The sequence below is a fragment of the Acomys minous genome (assembly GCF_964271855.1).
Source record: "Acomys minous genome assembly, chromosome: 20".
In the NCBI taxonomy this organism is placed as follows: domain Eukaryota; kingdom Metazoa; phylum Chordata; class Mammalia; order Rodentia; family Muridae; genus Acomys; species Acomys minous.
Window position 1 is genome coordinate 4058302 of NC_140502.1, and position 20863 is coordinate 4079164.

At 49.0% G+C, this 20863-nt stretch overlaps 1 protein-coding gene across 4 annotated transcripts in view; it reads left to right on the plus strand.

The window, feature by feature from the left end:
- The window catches only part of DPY19L3 (dpy-19 like C-mannosyltransferase 3), a 72673-nt gene that overhangs the window by 12625 nt on the left and 39185 nt on the right, over window positions 1-20863 (plus strand). For all 4 annotated transcript variants that reach the window (XM_084770819.1, XM_084770820.1, XM_084770821.1 and 1 more), the window contains exons 4-6: window positions 13937-14027; window positions 17160-17281; window positions 18642-18787. In XM_084770819.1, coding sequence (XP_084626945.1) covers window positions 13937-14027; window positions 17160-17281; window positions 18642-18787 — 359 coding nt within the window. The remainder of the gene's footprint in view (window positions 1-13936; window positions 14028-17159; window positions 17282-18641; window positions 18788-20863) is intronic.

Sequence of the window (20863 nt, forward strand, 5' to 3'; positions counted from 1 at the left end):
CGGGGCAGACACAGACTGGGGTCAGGGTAAAAAGTCAGTCGCCTCATTGGAACTCTGAGTATAGCCCAGGCTCACCTTGGACGTGTGACAGTCGGCCTCTGAGCGGTGTTTGGAATGTCTTCTGCTTTGTTAGAGAGGGGGAATTGGGAACCTTGGAGCGTCCACTTGAGAACTGAAAGGAAAGATGGCGGCTCACGCCGTGTGCCAGGCCTGTGCTCCGCACCCTCCCCAGCCCCGCTCACGGGTTAGAGGCTGTATTTCCGTCTGTTCAGCCCTGCGGTTTACTTTCCTTGCCGTGAAACTTCAAATGTTAGAGATTTAAAAAATACATAGACCGTGTTGAATGTCTGCAGTGTGTGCGGTACATTTTATAGGTTTGTTTGAGTTTTTTTTTTTTCTTTTTCCTTTTTTGAGTAAACACCTTAGCTTTAAGTTGGCCTTTAAATGTAGCCTGCTTGTTCTGCCGTCCTGTTTTATAATGAAAACAAGGCTTGCTGCACTGCCCTTAAAGCCCAGTGCATTATTGGGGCTAAGTAAACAAGCGTGTGTGTGTGTGTGTGTGTGTGTGTGTGTGTGTGTGTGTGTGTAGCAGGGTGGGCCTGTGGGGTTGCTGAAGGAGTGGGGAGTCGGTCAGCCGCTGGGGGGCTCGGTCCTGACCTGCGTCGGAAGGAGGGGACACCGTTAGTCCCGGCAGGTGGGGGAGCAGGCAGTGCATTTTAATGACGACAGCTGTCGGCAGAGGCCATAGGGAAGCCGTGTTGCTATTGTGCTTTAAAAATTGAGAGCGTTTATTATGTTTTATTTGCCGTTGTCATACATGCCATGCCTTGATGGTGAAACAGACTTTCAGATGAGAACATTGCTTAGCACTCACTACCACGTTTGGCTTGTTTATAATTCCGTCATCCCTCCTCCCTCTTTCTTTAAACCCTCCCGAGTACCCACTTAAATTCATGGCCTATTTTTTTTTTATTAATTGATGTTAGAAACAGGGACGGACACACCAATGGGTTATCTAATACCAAAGATTAGCCCTGAAAACAAACAAACATACATGCATGCATACATACATACATACATACTGTTGACAAAGCAGGCTGTACTTATGTATTTAGGAATTCTTTCTCTGTCTCTCTGTCTCTGTCTCTCTCTCTCTCTTTCTATATGTGTGTGTGTTTATGTTTGACAGGGTCTCACTACGTAGTCCTGGCTGGCCTGGAACACACAAGGATGCGCTGCTTTCTGCCCCCTAAGCGCTGGGATCCGAGGCGTGCACCACCACGCCCGACTTCAGTACACATTAGTTTTACCTTAATTTAAATTTAAATTTTTATTTATTTTTTTTTTTAAGAGCTGGCTGTGCCAGCTGCTCAGGATGCTGAGGCAGAGGATTGCAGAGTTAAGTTTATAAAGCCGGCATGGGCAGCTCATCCAGACCCCTGTCTCAACGTAAACAAAGTGAAAGTCCCGTCAGCAATATAGTGCAGTGGTAGAGTATTTGCCTAGGCCCTGGGTTCACTCTCCAGACACACACACACACACACACACACACACACACACACACACACACACGGCGGGTGGGGACAGTTTTGAGTGCGGAAGGTAAAAGCGTGCTTTAGTAATAGACCATTTGGCTAGTCTGCGCATGCCTGGGTTTCATTTCTGCTAGCACCACCAAAGAAAAACGTTTTCCCCCACTATCGTTCCTCCTTTATGCATATGTATTTGACGTGGAAAACCCAATATCATGTGTACAATTCACCATATCTGGTGTCATGTCACATAGACGGTTGCACCGTTGTTAGATAAAAGCCCTGTGCCTGCAGAACTCAGCGTTACTTGACGTGCGCATACTCTTACTTATTTCACTCTCTGAATGTGCCCCAATTTTGGAGAGTTGGATTGTTTCTAATTGTGTCATTAAATTCCCAAAATTACTTACTTAACTTCTCACTTTAAAGTGGCAGTAAAAACATGTCACTTTCTACTCGTGTCAGAACAATTAAGGAAAACGAAGAGAGCCGGATTCCCTTTCACCCTCCCTCCCTCCCTCCCTCCCTCCCTCCCTCCCTTCCTCCCTTATAAGGCTTGCACATGCAAAGCACACTCTACCACACTGTACCCCAGACTTTGTGACCCATGAATCTAAGAAGACTGTTGCCCAAATTAGGCAAACCCGGTGAGGTCCAGGGGAGTGCTGAGCGAGCGCTCTCTGGCTCCGCCTTCAGGTGCAGCTGCAGAGCGTAGGCAGCGCAGGCCTGAGGCGCAGGCATGCCCTAGCGTGGCTGTGGGAGTGGGCACAGGGAGCCACAGTGCAGTTGTCCTGGGTGTGCCTCTGTGACAGAGAAGGGAGCTAGGCGGTATGAGAGGAGGCCAACGGGTGACTTGGGATTTAGTAGAACAGGACCTGCAGTTTGAACAACCCCGGCATTGCCAATCACTGTGCCCTGAACTGAGGAGGAAACTAGAGAAGCCATTCTCGGTCTCACTGTGCTGCTCTGGCTGGCCTGGGCCTCGCTGTGTAGACCAGGCTGACCTTGAACTCAAAATTTCTCCCTACCTCTGACTTTGCTTCCTGAGTGCTGGGATTAAAGGCACGCACCACGGGGACAGGCTAAGAAATCACTCTTGAAAGGCAACTCCTAGGGCTGGAGAGATGGCTCAGCGGTTAAGAGTGCCGTCTCCTCTCCCTGAGGTCCTGAGTTCAATTCCCTAGCAACCGCATGGTGACTCACAACCGTCTATACTGGGATCTGATGCCCTCTGCTGGCCTGCAGGTAGATAGGGCACTCATATACATAAAATAAATAAACAAAAGTTAAAAAAAAAAAAAAAGAAAGACAACCTCTATCCTAATGCAGCTTTTGCTGAGGGTGTCCCTTGCCTTTCCCCACCACAGCCTTTTTGGAAGGAACTGCTGAAGGACGAACTTGTTAGTCATATTCAGAACAGCTGATTACCCAGAAGGAGCTAGCAGAAGATTGTGAAATGACACAGTCGGAGAGGAAGGGAGAGGAAACCAGAAAAAAACTTTATAGCAAAGACTTGAAGATTAAAACCGAATATATCAGAAACAGCTAGGCACAGTGCTGCAGGCCTGTAACCCCAGTAACCCCAGCACTTGGGAGGCTATGCCTCCTGCCTGGACGGTAGAGTTTAGGGCCAGCCTCAACTACGCAGTGAGACCCCCCCCCCCAAAAAAATAAAGTATTTGCTAGTTTGGAAGATAGACTCAAAGCAGAGACCTTTAAAAAAAAAAAGTTTATGTTTATGAGTGTTTGCCTGCTCGTATGTGTGTGCACCACGTGTGTGCAGTGCCCTCAGAGGCCAGAAGAGGGCCTCAGATCCCTAGAACTGGCGTCACAGGTGGTTGTGGGCCATCACGTGGGCACAGATCCTCGGCAAGGTACTGAGCCAGCTCTCTACCCCCCCGCCTGTACTTTTTCTCACACAAAGAGATAAAGACCACAAAGGGAGAGGGAACACGAGCAGACAGAATTTAGAAAAGAAAGAGGAAAAATAGCACCAAGCAGGATTGAGGCTCCTGCAGATGGGACTGTGGGAAGAGCAGGAGGAGGGGTTGGGCAGGCTTGTGAATGGAGACAAACGAGTGAAATTAGCCAAGCGGTGGAGGGGAAGAGAGACGCGGAATAGCACACGTGCAGCAGCGCTCGTGTCCCAGCCGAAGAGCAGGGAAAGGGCGCACAAGAATTTGTTTCCCAGAAGGTTCAAGGATAAAGGGAAGTTTGGGGTGTACAAATTGAAAGGACATAGCTGGTCCAGTGAAAGTTAACCCAGCAAAATCATTAGCAGGATGCGACACCATGAAAATGTGCAAGAGTGAACCCGGTGGCAGCGGCGGCGGTGGTGGCGCACGCCTTTAACCCCAGCACTCGGGAGGCAGAGGCAGGCGGATCGCTGTGAGTTCGAGGCCAGCCTGGTCTACAAAGCGAGTCCAGGACAGCCAAGGCTACACAGAGAGACCCTGTCTCAAAAACAAAACAAAACAAAACAAACAAACAAACAAAATGTGGAAAAGTGGTAGAGCAGAGCTGTAATCCCAGCAACTGAGAGGAAGAGCAAGGTTCCAGGTCATCCTGGGCTCCATAATGGGTTTGAGGCCAGCCTAGGATACGTGGGAATCCTGTGTGGGTGTATGTGTGTGTGTGGTGTGTGTGTGTGATGTGTGTCTGTGTGTGTGTGGGGTGTGTGTGTGTGTGTGTGTGTGTGTGTGTGTGTGTGTGTGTGTGTGTGTGTGTATTCTCAGCCACTGAGATGGCCTGGTGTGTGATGCAGCGCTTTGAACATAGGCCTGAAGATCTGATCTGAGGTTGGTCCCTGGAGTCCAGTATTGTAGGGAGCAAAGAGCCAGCTCGGCAAAGCTGTCCACTGAGCTCCACACCCATGCGGTGGCACACGCCACCATTTATAGGCACAGAAGAGTAACAAGTACAGAGCACTATGGGACTGTGGGACTTAGCACTGGGCATATAGCTACGTGCCAGAGTCGTTTTATAGCGCGCGCACACAGTCCCCCAGTTTTGGAGAGCAAGAGGAGGGGGGAGGTCGACAGCAGGGCTTCATCTCACTTGCAGCTTTTTCGTTGTCACATGTGAAACTCAGAGACTGTGAGTGGATTGACTAGGTGTGGTGCATGCCTGTGATACGTACACTCAAGAGGCTGAGGCAGGGGATCGTCAATCTGAAGCTGATTTAGGCCTACAGTAGTGACTTGCATATTAGCCTGTCATAAAAAAAAGATCGTTTTGAATAATGCTTTTAGGATAAGCAGTTCACATGTTAACCCACTCATTTCATCATATCTTGAGGCGTTGTCTTAGTCACTGCTCTGTTGCTGTGAAGGCACATCACGGCCAAGGCCCCTCTTACAAGGGAAAGGGTTTACCTGGGAGCTGGCTTACAGTTTCAGAGTTTTACCCATGATCATCATGGCGGGGCGCATGGCTCTGGAGCTGTAGCTCGGTTCTACATCCTGATCCAAAGGCCAAGAAAAAGAGAGAGAGAGAGAGCACCTGCGCCTGGCGTGGCCTCCCGAAACCCTCAAGCCCACTCCTAGTGCCGTGTCCTCCAGCAGGGCCGCAGGTGTTGCGGCGAGGCCACACCTCCGAATCTTTCTAATCCCCTCGAATAATCCCGCTCCCTGGTGCATAAGCTCTCAGACTTATGAGCCTGTGCAGGCGTGCTCATTCAAGCCAACAAAGGCAACAAACTTCTTCTGGGAAATGATCTGCAAGCTCCTAAGGAAACTCAGAGGAAATACTTAACCTAGCCTTTGGACAGATTTTAAAACCACGACAAAAGCCGGTACAGGGCAGTGCATGCCTGAAAGCCCAGAACTCAGACAGCAGAAGCCGGTCTAGAGGCTAGCCTGGTCTATATGGTGAATTCCAAGACAGCTAAGGCTATACAGCTAGACTGTATCTCAAAAAAATTTATGTATATGTGTGTGTATGTGTGTGTGTGTGTATGTATGTATGTATGTATCAATCACTCATCTACATACTTGCCTACTTACCTTTCTGTCTGTCTGTCTAGGGTAGAATTTTTTTTTAATGTCAGAACTGTTGCCAGCGGAACTCACGTAGCTTACTGCAGGACCAAGGTTACATAACACCACAGCACAAAGCATATTGGATGCGAGCCGCGCAGGTTTACACGTGTGATGAAGTAATGATTCATCGTGTAATATACGACCAAGTAACAGTGTGATGATAACACAGCATGTGGGCCGGGGAAGGAGAAAAAGAACCCAGGTAATGCAGACAGCCTGGATTCTCTTTTATAGCTAAGAAGCAAAATATATCTATAAATGTATGTATAGCTCCAGCTGGTGAGTTGGCCCAGGATAGGTCTCGGTGTATAGAGTGCACGTATAGCATGCATGAAGCCCTGTGTGTGTCCAGTAACCTGCACTGTGGTGCCCACCCGTGATCTCAGCCTGGGAGGAGGACGCCAGGCGATCAGAAGCCAAGGGCATTGCCAGCCGCATAGAGACTCTGAAGCCAGCCTGGGCTATTCAGGACCCTGTCTCACCGGGTACAGTGGTACAAGTCTGTAATCCCAGCACTCGGGAGGCAGAGGCAGGTGGATGGCTGTGAGTTTGAGGCCAGCCTGGTCCACAAAGCGAGTCCAGGACAGCCAGGGCTACACAGAGAGACCCTGTCTCGAAAAACCAAAAAAACAAAACAAAACAAAAAAACAAAAACAAAACAAATAAAAGACCAGCCTAGGTTCCATAGTGAAGCTGTCTCAAAATACAAATCCCCACAGGTGTGTTTATGAAAGAAAACTACCCAAAAAGCACAGTAGTACACACACGGTCGGTCCTCTGACCGTTACTCTCTGCAGAATGTCATTAAGAGACAAACAGAGGTACATAAGTTGTCCTGTGTTACTGTAGTTAAGAAACCTCCCCAGTTAAGAAGATAAGTATGTCAGATCTATCCAAACTTTATTTTTTTAAACAAGGTCTCAACTACTACTAGCTGGCCTGGAACTCATAATGTAGACCAAGCTGACCTCAAACTCACCCACACACACTTCCGCTTCCAACTCCCAAACTTTTATATTTAAGTTACACATATAGATAGATGTATGTTTGAGTGTGTGCACGCACCCATGAGTGCTATGCCCCCAAGAGGCCAGAAGAGGGCGCTAGATCCCCTGGAACTGTAGCGCCAGGCAGTTGTGAGCCTACTGATGTGAGTCCTGGGACCTGAACCGGCCCAGGTCTGTTACAAGAGCAGAAAGTGCTCTGGGGTGCTGAGCCCTCTCTCTCTGCCTCCCCTTTTGTTTGTTTCGGTTGGTTTTGCTTTGCTTTGCTTTTCACAGAGAAAATAGGAAGACTTCACTCACCCAGTAAAATAAGCACTATGGTTCCTGCCTCAGGGCAGTGACAGTTTTCTCTTTGATTTATTCCATCCTTTAAATAAAAGTTTGAGCTATCTAAATACAAAAGCCCTTGCTACTTGTAATTCTAAAATTTCCGTTCCCTCCCTCCCCCTTCCTTCCTGTCTTTTCTCCTGTGTCCCCGAGGACTGAACCGGGGCCTTGTACAGTGAAGACAAGTGCCTAAAAGTGTTTCTTTAAAAATTCTTGGAGCACAGAGGAAATGAATGCTGAATGCTTAGAAATTATAAATGAAACCTAGAAAGCAGAGATGTATCTCAAAGCAGTGTGCAGAGTTTTGTTCCTTTAAATAGTATAATATATAGGATAAGAGTGAGTGCCCAGAAACGAATGGAAACTGGAAGAAAACAAATAATCCAGCAAAAGGAGGGTACAGCTAAGAAGTAAATTAATTAGAAAATGGGAAAGCACTCTGTGAAAATGAAAACCATCAGTGTGGCCTCGTCCACATCGATGGACAAAATGAGGTAGAAATAGAGAAACTAAAAAGCAGAAGCAGATCATGACATCACAGATGGCATGTGTGTGCAAATCTGAGGTCTTAGGAAAAAAATAGATTTTATTCTAGGAAAATAGGAATTGCCAAGTGTGGCCCCCGAAAATAATTTCTGTAGTTTCAATAGGGAATATTTTGCCATTTTTTACTCTAAAAATGTCAAGCATTGGAGATTTTCTTTTTTTTTTTTTTATGAGAAGTTTTTCCTGAATTAGGGATGGAACTAAGCACTTGCAAATTAGATAAGTTATCTATTTCTGAGTCATGCCCCCAGCCCTTCAGTGGGGGATTCTAGGCAGGGGCTCTACCACTGAGCCACACCCCAGCCCCTCACTGGGGGATTCTAGGCAGGGGCTCTACCACTGAGCCACGCCCCCAGCCCCTCACTGGGGGATTCTAGACAGATGCTCTACACTGAGCCACGCCCCCAGCCCCTCACTGGGGGATTCTAGGCAGGGGCTCCACCACTGAGCCATACCCCAGCCCCTCACTGGGGGATTCTAGGCAGGGGCTCTACCACTGAGCCATATTTCTAAGAACTACATGCTGGCAGCTCCAAGTGAAGACCCCACTCAGGTATTTCCCCCGAAATCCAGACCTGTCAATCAGCCCCTTGGTTGCCCACCTTCTTCTAGTGTCCACGGGGCATTTCAGATGCACAGGCCAAAGCCCTGGTCTGCCCTAACCTGCCCTGGCCTTGCTGTTGCCATCTCTGCAGCTCGGAGCATCGTGTCTGACTGGCATAGGCCAGAAGGCTTTGAAGACGCTTGATGATGATTCAGACCCTGCGTGAACGCCCTCAGCCGATCCCGCCCCTCAGCACAGACGCTGTCCAGAAGGTGACTGTGTCAGGACTGTGCCTTCTCTCTGCCCATGTTACTACAGTGCAAGCCCAGCCAGTTCCTTTATTTTATTTTAATTTTTTTAAATGATTACAAATAGCGGCTCTCTTTCACTGTGAAGTTTCAAACGTGCCTGCCGTTGCACTTGGCTCGGTTTACCTCGCATGACCCTCTGTTGTTCCTGCTTCTGTTTTCACGAACAAAACCTGGGCGCTGCGTATGAGGACACACTGGCAATGTGTGGTCCGGTTTTTTCCTTCCAGCCCCGACTTGCTCCCCTCTCGTCTGCCCCACAAAGCTGCCCTTCAGCCTCCTCGTCTCACATATGTTTTATATCTAGATCCTGCGCGTGAGCGACCGTGTGTACTGTTTATCTTTCTGAGGCCGGCTCATTTCACCCAGCGATCCCCTTGGACCATTCTGAACTCTGCAGCTTTTTCCCCCCTACCCCCCAGCCTTTTAAAAATATAAACCCTATGGGGGCTGGAGAGGACCTCAGTGGTTCAAAGTACCCAGTGGTCGTCTAGAGTTCCAGGCAGCTCACACCCGTCTGTAGCTCCAGCTCCTTGGGACCTGACGCCCTCTTCAGCCGCTCTGAGTGCCTGTACTTCTGTGGCGTGCACTCACACAGATACATGAATATACACGTAGATTAAAGTCTTCAAATATATGATGCATATGTATTGTGAGTGTGTGTGTGAGAGAGAGAGAGAGAGAGAGAGAGAGAGAGAGAGAGAGAGAGAGAGACAGACACTTGCTGGGGCTGCGGTGTTTTCCAGGCACAGTGGCACGTGCCTATAAGTGCCAGCCAGCCTGGACCACCTAGCAAGACCCCATCAAGATAAAATGTAAACCCACCGACACTTTTCAGACTTAATGAGTTTGAACACAAACTCCCAGCTCCACTCTGCACACTCCAGCCTTCTGAGCTCCCAAGTACAGGCCCAGGGTCTGTGTGGCCGGTGAGACCGGCAGATGTGCCCTCCAGGGCCTGCCTCCTGCCCTGACTGCCTCTTCTTCCATACCTCATCTCCGCTCAGGCTGCCACGCCCTCCTGGCTAGTCTTCCTGGTACCTGTGCATGGCTCTGTATGATGGGCAGACCCTTCCCCAGGTATCCACTTGGCCCACGGATCTCTGCTCACACACCACTTCACCAGGCTCACCACTCTGCACCATCATCATCATCATCATCATCATCGTCATCATCACCACCGTCATCATCATCCTGAGACTGGGGCAAACTTTATAGACCTGGCTGGCCTGGAACTCACCATGTAAACCTGGAGCTCACAGAGATCTACCTGCCTCAGCCTCCCAAGTGCTGGGGTTAAAGGCCACCACACCCAGCTACTTTACTTAAAAAAAAAGATGAAGTTTGCATTTTGGATTGATTTATGTGTGTGAGTGTTTTGCCTCCTGTGCCTGAGCACTAAATGCATATCTGGTGACAGTGGAAGTCAGAGGGCGGTGTCAGATCCCCTGGACTAGACCTCCATTGTGAGCTTCCACTGGTCCCCCCTGTATTCTCTGTGCGTTTAGGTCTAGGACTTAGACCCCTTATGCTTCCTCCTGCAAAGCCAGCCTGGTTCTCCTGGTTTCTTCCTGGTGTGTTTTTCTTGGGCTTCTGTTTCACCAGTGGGCCTTGGCGTTGCAGCCTTCGCATGCTCCTTCAGAGCCAGGTGTCTCCGGGATAGACAGGGTTAATCTGCAGATGCTGGTGGCTCCTGGGCGGGCAGGGCCCAGAGGAAGCTGGTGGAGCCTGCAAGACTTAACCTTCTCACCAACCCCGCTTGTCAGCTGTCACGTGTCACAGCTTTAATCAACTCTGGGGCAGGAATCCTTCCATCCTAACAGATGGATGGGAATTTAACCAGACAATAAACCATGTACGTGCCGTAAATACGTTTGCCAAGGGCACGGTTCCCAGTGCGGGGCTCTCCGCACAGCTGTCTTCCTTTGAACGCCCCCGTTTCTTGGTGAGATGATTTGTTAACTCTGAAACAGCGTTTCAGAAAGTTAATGGGTCGTTGGCTTCTCCGTTCCCAGCAGTCTAATTATTGGGGGATGGGAGGGAACAGCTTTCATCAACAAAAGTTATTGATGTGAGATTTAAAAAAAAAAAAATGAACGCGCTGTGTTCCTGAATTGAGTGGCATAATTCTCAAAGGACCTGGTAACCTTTCGGGCACTGCCAGCAGCTTGCTTGCATGCCCCTGGGGGTACAGATCACGAACTGTGAACAGCACTTTTATTTCCCCCCCCTGCTTCTAGTACTTAAATTACTATCCAAGCTACTATACTGAAACGTTTTTTTAGGGATGCGGATCTTTCAAAGCACCATTCACATGGCCGGAGAGCTGGGTCAGAGGTGAGGAGACTGCTGCTCTTCCAGAGGACCTGGGTTCAGTTTGCAGCACCCGCACGCACGGCAGCTCACCATGGCCTGGAACCCCAGCTTCCAGACATTTCACGCCCAGTGCTGGCTCTGCAGGGGTGTGTGTGCTCGTGCACACGTGCACACACTATTTTATTGTTTTTGTTCTTGCACCTACGACTGTTTGCCCCCCATCCCCACCCCCAGAACGTGTGCGAGTGAGAGTGCGGGGTGTTGGTGCGCTTTGCGTTCTGCAGAGGGTAACTTCCGCCGGTGCACGCTCTCAGCGGCGGGACCCGCCGAAGTATAAATTGCCGTCGAACTGGGAAAGCGTGCGAGCGAAGCAGATGTTCTCTTAGCGTGAAGCAGATGTAAACCTTGCGAGTGTCTGTCTAATAAAGGATAGCATTTGGTTCTAGACAGCTGCTGCCAAGATTACCAATTAATCATGTCTGAACGCCTTCTTTACTAATTAGATCCCCCCTTTGGTTTTTACTGTTCTGGGTATAGGAAAGAGGGGGAAGGGCACAAAAGCTTTCCGAGGTTCATACTTTGAATACCGCACCCCCCCAAACCCCGCCGCCACTCTTGTAAGACTTCCCCCCCCCAACCTTAGAGCCATATAGGAAATGAAACCCGAAGATGTGCCTGGGCACGCTGGCTCCCCCGCTGGGGCTCCGGGTGTGGAGTTAGGATACTCTGTTGATGGCAGTCACTGGCAGTGTGAACGCTCAAAGGCAGCTGGAGGAAAGAGGAGTGTAATTACACTTAATGTGGGTTTATTTTCACTTTGCCTTTTTCCCCCCCCCTTTTCATGAACAAAAGCTAGTATTTGCTCAGTTAACCGTGGCTGTCTCCGCGGTTTCTCGACCAGGTGGGAATTTGAGCAGTGCAGTTTGGCTGGATATTATCAATAAATCATGTGTTTGCGGAGATTAATGATGGCTAGGTTGGTGTGATTGTTGAGGAGCATGGCATCTTTCTGCTGGGAAAGCGGCACCACGGTGAAGTCCAAGAAGGAGGGACCGACCCCCACAGTCCTGTCCCTGGGGCGGGGACGATTCAGGACTGATGGCTTCCCGCCGTGGTTGGGGCTTTGCTTTGCTCTGCTTTGCCTCTGCGCTACCGTGTGCTGGCCAGTCTGGTCCGTACTTCTGGACTGTGTCTGCATCACTCCTTGTTGTTTGTTTGTTTGTTTGTTTTGTTTTTTGAGACAGGGTTTCTCTGTGTAGCCCTGGCTGTCCTGGACTCGCTTTGTAGACCAGGCTGGCCTCGAACTCACAGCGATCCGCCTGCCTCTGCCTCCCAGGTGCTGGGATTAAAGGCGTGCGCCACCATGACTGGCACTTCTGGTCCTTTAAAAACTTTTATTTTGAGATAAAGTCTCACTATGTAGCCCAGGCTGGACCTCCAACGTGTCTCCACCTCCTGGGTAATGGAACTACAGACCTGAGCCACCATCTTGGCAGACTCCTCCTCCTCCGCCTCCCTTTCTCCCTCCCTCCTCCTCCTCTTCCTTTCCTCTCTTCCCCACTCCTTCATTCCTCCCCCCCCCTTAATGCCTGACTTCCCGAGATGCGCTTCTCTTCTCTGAAAGGAAGCTCACTGTATAAAGTGTGTCCTCTGTGTCCCACGAGGAGGAGACAGTACCAGCTAAATAGTTTCCTGGAGTCAAGAGTTGGATATTTTTCCATTCTTATAAAATTTCTTTTCAGTTGGACTTGTGCGTGTGTATGTGTGTGCAGGCGTGCATACGTGTGTGCATGCGTGTGTGCACATGTGCGTGTGTGGCATATCATGTCACATCTGTGGAACTCAAAGGACCTCCCGTAGCAGCCTTTTTGCTCCTTCAGTTGTGTGGGCTCAGGGGACAGAACGCAGGCAGTCGGCTTGTGCTGAGACACGCTTAGCAGTTTCTCCGTAGGCGCATGAGTGAGTTCTTCACATACGTGTGTGTGTGTGTGTGTGTGTGTGTGTGTAGTACATATTTGCCAGGGCACATGTGTGGAGGCCAAAGGATAGCATGTCTGTCTCTCCTACCAAGTGGGTCGGGGGACGGAACTCAGGTCATCAGACGTGGCTAAGCCCACTCACTGCCCCCAAATTCATAGTGTTTTTAAAAGAGAAAAGAAATGTTTAAATGGTGAGAGAACTGCATTATTTCCAGGTCTGGAGATAAATAGTCTAAGTGGGTTTTTCTGTCTATGACTGTGTACCTGCATGTTTGTGAATGCACAAGTGCATGCAGTACCCACAGAGGCCAGAAGGAGGCATCAGATCCCCCCAGAACTAGAGTTCAGACAGTTGTGAGCTGCCTTGTGGGTGCCGAGAACTGAACCCACGTCCTCATGAGAGCAGCCAGTGCTCTTAACCACTGAGCCGTATCTCCAGACCATAAATGGTTCTTTTAATAAAATGTTTATTACTCTTTGAAAAAATTCATGGCAGGTAGGGATGAGCAAAGCTGTGCTGAAGTGAGGATGTTAGCAGCTTAGCAGCTGCGTGTGTTTATGCCCTCTCCCGGCTGCCTGGGGTTCGTGGGCGGTGTGGGGATGTGCTCGGCACCACTGGCTTTTGGAACATTGGAGTAGCAGGGTCTGCAATAACATAATTTTTTAATGTGTATATGGTCTCTTCATTTGCTGAGCCATCTCTCCAGCCCCAGTGCCCTGAAAACTAATGTCACTTGGGTGTCTTGGTGATTTTTGAGTTTCTTTGTAGCTGAACTTTGACATACCCCTTAAATTGAACAACTTCTGTCAGGTGGTAAAAATGGTTTCCTTTGTTGTTGTTGTTGTTTTTGTTTTTGTTTTTCGAGATAGGGTCTCTCTATGTAGCCCTGGCTGTCCTGGACTCACTTTGTAGACCAGGCTGGCCTCAAACTCACAGCCATCCTCCTGCCTCTGCCTCCGGAGTGCTGGGATTAAAGGCGTGTGCCACCGCGCCCAGCGTAAAAATGGTTTCCTATGTAAACACACCTACAAAAGCAGAGAGAATAGTGACCCGGCCCATTGCCCAGCGTCCTTGGTCTTCTCTTGGTGGTTTTGAGGCAGGGTCTCTCCATATAGTCTCTGGGCCGGCTTTGAACTCATGCCTTTCCCGCCTCGGCCCTCCTGCTGCTGGGATTGCAGGCGCTTGCCTCTGAGCCCCGCTGCGTCAAGACTTCTGCTTATCTGCAAAGCATCTTTTCTCTCCTCGGCCCTTAGTAGTTCTGCATCTTGTTTCTATGGTAACGGTGGGTGTTTCAACAGAACTAGGTCAAGTAAACCCAGGAGTTCTCACTTTGTTTCAGGAAGTGGAGCGAGAAATCTCATTCAGGACGGAGTGCGGACTGTACTATTCTTACTACAAGCAGATGCTGCAGGCGCCGACCCTCCTGCAAGGTAATCACGGCCGCCGCGCACCCGGACCGCAGCCTTCTCTGCCGCTCGCTGTTCAGGCCAGCAACCCCCTCCCCGCTTTGCACTGATACACTTTTATTTATTTATCTATTTGTGTGCAGTTGTGGTTGTGTCTGTCTGTCTGTCTGTCTGTCTGTCTGTTTTCAGACAGTCTCCATGTCAGAAATCCACCTGCCCCCACCTCCTGAGAGCTGGGATAAAGGCGTGTGCCACCACACTTTGCTCATAATTTTAACTGTACGGCTGTCTCACCAGCATATATGTCTATGCACCACGTGTGTTCCTGGTGCCCGTGGGGGGTCAGAAGAGGATGTTAGGCTCCCTAAGACTGAACTAGAGATGGTTGTAAGCCGCCATGTGGGTGCTGGGACTCAAACCAGCGTCCCCTGGAAGAGCAGCCAGTGCTCTCAGTGGCACAGCCATCTCTCCAGCCCCCCCTAGCTCCTGCCATCACCCCACCCAAGGCATCTGTTGTCAGTTTTCAGAGAAGGGACCAGAGGCAGGTAAAACCCTCGCAACGGAACTCCCACAGCTTCCAGTACCTTCCACAGTCACCGTGGGGGACACCTGAGATGCAGGGGGCGCTCCCTTACTGAAGCCTGCGTCTGTGTCTTGTGTGTGCTGGCCTCTCTTCTTGAGAATTGATCTTAACAATTTTAATTTACTCTCTGACTAAGCCTTCATTATACTGGCTAATGCTAAAAAAAAAAAAATCTATTTGGAACAAAGACTTTTATACCTAGTTTGGGGGTTTTTTGTTTTGTGTAGGTTTTTCTTTTTAAATAAAGACAATTAAAATGCCCAAAAAAAAAAAAAAATTCAGCATCAAAGCCACATATTCTCATGTCAGGGCCCCTGAAAATTTAAGGTAACCTCTCAGGATGCTGAGGGCAAGGGGTGGCATGGTGGAGCTGGGCCTCTGTCCCCTCGCTGCTAACTTAAGCCCAGGTCAGGGGTCAGAATGTACCTGTGCCTGTCTCATCTATCCCCAGCCCTCTGTGGGCGTGACATCAAGTGGATTTGCTTCTTTTTTTTTGTTTGTTTTTTTTTTTTTGTTTTGTTTTGTTTTTCGAGACAGGGTCTCTTTGTGTAGCCCTGGCTGTCCTGGACTCACTTTGTAGACCAGGCTGGCCTTGAACTCACAACAATCCGCCTGCCTCTGCCTCCCGAGTGCTGGGATTAAAGGCATGCACCACCACACCCGGCCCCGTGAATTTGCTTCTTTAAGTCCCTGCCTGCATACTCCCGCTACAGGGCAAGAACAACACTGATGTCACTGATAGGTTGATACAGGACCATCCGTCCTATGACGAGGACTTTGATAGGTTGATACAGGACCATCCATCCTATGACGAGGACTTTGATAGGTTGATACAGGACCAGCCGTCCTATGACGAGGACTTTTGAGGAAGAAATAATCTTAAAAGAAAAAAAATCTTAGCTAGGCGTGGTGGCGCACACCTTTTTAATCTCAGCACTTAGGAGGCAGAGGCACGTGGATCTCTGTGAGTTCGACTCCAGCCTGGTCCAAAAAGTGAGTCCCAGGACAGCCAGGGAGGCAGAGAAACCCTGTCTCAAAAAACAAAAAGAAAAAAAAAAAGAAAAACCCGAAAAATCTTTAACAAATTTCCTATGTGTAAATAATGCATTTGTATCATTTTCCCCTTCTCCCATTACCCACTGTCATCCCCCTGCCTCTGTTAAACCTTGGTTTGTTTGTTTCCAACAAGTTTTCCACCTTCTTTCATGTCCTTTTTGCCTTCGTTTCGTTTTCTTTGTGCCCCCACTGAGCTTAGTCCACAGTTGCCGGCATAAGCGTTTTTTGAGCAGTGTTTACTGCAGCACCCGCAACTTAGCAGTGGTTGTACCATTGCATTGATCAGCCCCATCCCCGGCAAACAGTGCTGCAGTAGTTTCCCAGGCATGTGTCTTAGGGGGCGCATTCTGATTATCAGTGGTGGTTTCTAAGTTCTTGAGAAGCCTCCATCCTGGTTTCCAGAGCCAGCGGCTGCGGCTACCCCAGTGTACACTCCCACCTGCAAGGACGAAGGCTCCTCTTTCCCCGAATCCTCTCCAGCATTTGCTGTCATTTGTTTTCTTGATGACAGCCACTCTGACCAGCGCAAAGTGTGGTCTCCAAGCCCTTTTAATTTGCATTGGTGGTGGCGCACGCCTTTAATCCCAGCACTCGGGAGGCAGAGGCAGGTGGATCACTGTGAGTTCGAGGCCAGCCTGGTCTACAAAGTGAGTCCAGGACAACCAAAGCTACACAGAGAAACCCTGTCTCGGAAAAAAATAAATAAATAAATAAATTGCATTTCCCCAATGGTTAATGACATTGAACGATTTTTAAAAGATGTATCAGCTGCTTGTGTTCCTCCTTTTGGGAACTGTTCAACAGTTCATTAGCCCGTCTATCGATAAGCAGTTTTATTTCTATGGTGTTAAACTTTTGCAGTTTTTTTTTTATACACTCTACATATTAATCTCCTGTCTGAGGTGTAGCTGGCAGAGACTTTCTCCCATCTAGAGGCGTCTGTGTCTCAGTGTTGGTTTCCTTTGCTGTGCAGGAGCTTTTTAATTTGATGCCATCACATTTCTCAGTTTTGGGGGGCTGTCCTGTCCGGCTCTAGTCAGAAGTTCTTACGTGTACCTACATTGTGGTGTGTTTTCCTCTAGTAGGTTTGTTTGTTTGGTTGGTTGGTAAGTTGGCTAGACAGGGTTTCTCTGTGTAGCCCTGGCTGTGCTGGACCTCACTCTGTAAACCAGGCTGGCTTTAAACTCAGGCAGGCTGCCTCTGCCTCCGGAGTCATTACAGGCGTGCACCACCACACCCAGCCACATTTTTTTCTTCTGTGTGTTGCTGATGCTTTTATCAGTTATTAGGTTGCCATCCCTGCATGGGTGAATGGCCGGGTCCTTGTTCCTTTCTGTTGTTCGACATGTGTAGTGTAGCCTTTGCCGCGTTGTCACGCCGTCTTTGTCACTTTGGCTCTACAGCTTACTTTACAGTCAGTTGTTTTGACCACACTCTCAGCATAATACTAGAGTCTATGAATGAATGGAATACCGCTGTAATTTTTCACTCTTGATTTTTTTTTCTAACACCCTTAGGTTTTCATGGCTTAATCTATGACAATAAAACTGAATCCATGAGGACAATCAACCTCCTTCAGCGAATGAATATTTACCAAGAAGTTTTTCTCAGTGTTTTATATAGACTCCTCCCTATACAGGTATGTAGTGTTTGCCAGCGCTGAGTCCTCAGGGCGAGGGTGCGCTCTGCCATTCAGTGGAGGTTCCTCTCCTCTTCTGGTTCAAACTGGTTTGGTAGAGCATCGTCGCTTGGGCACTGAGGACTCTGTTTCGGGTTTTTAATCCTTTGAGATACTGTGATTTTATTTTCACAAGTAGGTGCTTCCTGGCTTACGCCATAATATGCATGCAGTCTAAAAGCTTGAGAAATAGTTTCACTTGAAAATGTGTAACCATTCCTGAGTCACCCATTTTTCTATGACTTATTTTTGTTTTTATTTTTCAAGACAGGGTTTCTTTGTGTGTGTAGCCTTGGCTATCCTGGACTCGCTTTGCAGATGGGACTGGCCCTGAACTCACAGTGATCTGCCCGCCTCTGCCTCCAAAGTGCTGGGATTAAAAGGCGTGAGCCACCACCACCCCTCGGCTCTCTGACTTATCTTTATGATTTAAGTACTATACATACAGTTATCAGACCGCAGTGCCCAAGTCTCACATGAATGAGGCAGAATTAGACAAGGTCTTGAGTTTCCCTTCTGTCTGTCTTCTCCCGCTAGTTTGAAGAAAGACAGCTGCTTTCTTGTGGGTGGAGAGCGGTGATGACCCTCCTGCTAAGGCCAACGCCGAGCTTCTCAGCGTCCCCTTTTTGTGGACATATTTTATAAGGATTGCTTTCACTTTGGATATGTGTGTATGTGTGTCTGCGTAGGGGGTTGTGCGTGTGAGTACAAGTACATACGGAAACCAGAGCCGTTAAGGGTCTCTCTAGGAAATGGAGTTACAAGCAGCTGTGAGCTGCCTAACATGGGTTCTGGGAACGGAACTCGGGTCCTCCGTGAGATCCATATGCACGCTCAAGCACTGAGCCGGCTCCCCAGGCCCCTCTGTGGACGGACTTTTTAAATGCTAGTAAGGGGGTTGAGGGCGTCTGCGATAAACTTGCATGTGCTAGCTGTAATGTTTAGGCTCATACGTTTGTACGTGGAACTGTGTGCGAAGGGTTCGGAGGTGTGGCCTTTCTGGAGTAGGTGTGTGTTGGAGGGGGGGGCAGGCTTTGAGGGTCCAAAAGCTGAAACTTAGCTTTCTTTGCCTCCTGCCTGAGGATCAAGTTGTAAGCTCTCAGGTACAACCCCAGCCTGCCTGCTGCCTGCTGCCCCGTGCTGCTGCCATGGAGGCCATGAACACCCCCCCCGAAACTGCAGGCCCCCATAGGCCCTTTCCTCTCTAGGCTGCCTTGGTCCCGACGTCTCTTCACAGCAGGGGAGCCGTAACTAAGATGCCGCGTTTCCACGGGGCTGCATCCCCAGCTCTGATGGCAGTTCTTATTGTTGTCTTTTACAGAAATATCTAGAACCTGTTTATTTTTATATCTACACTCTTTTCGGCCTCCAAGCAGTCTACGTGACAGCCCTTTATGTCACCAGCTGGCTCCTTAGTGGCACCTGGCTGTCAGGGCTGTTGGCCGCCCTCTGGTACGTCACTAACAGGTGAGTTGGGTCACTTTACACCTCTTCCTTGCCTAGTTTTGAGTGTGGATGAAGTGACTGTTTCCTTACGGGAAGAATGGCCGTGAGCAGTGTGGTTAGGGAGCCAGGGCATGGTATTGCCGTATTTCTTGGGTTCACAGTGTCTTTCTTATTTTAGCAAGGGAGAAAGGTCCGTTCGGAAGTTTCTCCCCTGAGCAGTAGAACCCCGCGTTACAGCGTCAGCTGCCACAATCCCGCTGCCGTTACCTGTTTGCTCCGTGATGGTATTTCTTCAGTCACGCCCCTCATCTCTACACAGTTCAGCTATTCCCTCAGTAGTGGGGGGGGTGTGTGAGTGTGAGTGTACGTGTATGAGTGTGTGTGTGTGTGTGTATATGTATGAGTGTGTGTGTGTGTGTATGTGTGTGTATGAGCTTTTGTGGTGTATGAGTATATGTGTGGATCTCCATGTGAGTGTGTGTGAGTGTGAATGTGTGTGTGTGAGTGTGAATATGTGTGTGTGAGTGTATATGTATGAGTGTGTGTGTGTGTGTGTATGAGCGTTTGTGGTGTATGAGTATATGTGTGGATCTCCATGTGAGTGTGTGTGAGTGTGAATGTGTGTGTGTGAGTGTGAATATGTGTGTGTGTGAGTGTATATGTATGAGTGTGTGTGTGTGTGTGTATGAGCGTTTGTGGTGTATGAGTATATGTGTGGATCTCCATGTGAGTGTGTGAATGTGTGTGTGTGTGTGAGTGTGAATATGTGTGTGTGAGTGTATATGTATGAGTGTGTATGTGTGTGTGTGTGTATGAGCGTTTGTGGTGTATGAGTATATGTGTGGAGCAATGTGAGTGTGTGAATGTGTGTGTGTGTGTGTGTGTGTGTATGAATGTGTGTGAGTGTGTGTGTGTGTTGAGCCCAGGGCATTGTGTTCACCCTGAAGCATTCTACCACTAAACTAAGACCCAGACTCTCGTAACTTTTGGATTTTGCATCAGGGTCTCAGTATGTTGCCTGGACTCTGTAGCTCAAGCAGGGTCTGAACTCAGATCCTCCTGCCTCTGTTTTCCTAGCTGCTGTCGTCAGAGGCCTCCCCCAACACAGCCAGCTTCCCTGAACATCATAATAGGATTTGCAGCAAAATATACTGGGATATAGATATATTATTATTTGGTATTATGAATATATTTTCATATTCATTTGTAAATGTGGAAGCCTTATTGAATTACATTTTATTTTATTTATTTTGTTTTTAATTTTTTTTATTTTTTTTGGTTTTTTTGTGACAGGGTTTCTCTGTGTAGCCTTGGCTGTCCTGGACTCACTTTGTAGATCAGGCTGGCCTCGAACTCACAGCGATCCGCCTGCCTCTGCCTCCTGAATGCTGGGATTAAAGGCGTGCGCCACCATGCCCGGCTTTGAATTACATTTTAAAAACATATTCAAGCCGGGTGGTGGTGGCAAGGCGGGAGCTTGCACCCCAGCAAGCCTAGCTAGGCAGGCAAATTCAAAGATTCAGAGACGGAGCAGTGAGTCTCAGACGATCATGGTAGAGGAATGGCGTGGGCAGTGGGAGGGTTTTCTGGGTGAATGTGTTTGATTCCCTGGGGCTCGGCGTGCCAGGGATACTTGGTTTACATGCAGCAGCACAGTCCTATTCTAAGAAGGGGAGCACAGGACTTAGTTATCCTGTGGACAGCAGGGGGCAGGGACTGGGGCGGGGGGGGGTGCGGACAACAGCACTCCAGGTGTGGGTAGAGGTATGGAGAGACTAAGACACCCCATTAGCATCAGGAGGGGATTTTTAGGAATCCCCAGTGCACACTGAACAGGGTTCTTATGGCGGGGGGTGGGGGGGTTGGGCCTGTGATCTCCCTGAGGCCTGTGTGATGCTCCTTACAGGATCTGGGGTCCCTCAGATCATAGGGAGAGGAGGGAACCCAGCTGACACTTACCACCGAGGTCAGGGGCTTACTGGTAACGCCAGACTGTGACCCTAGCCGCGGGGTCCAACAGAAGGGTGTCACCTATGCTCTCACACTGTCGTTCTTGGCAGTTGCTGTCACTTGCCCCGTCTGTGCATGGGTGCCCCT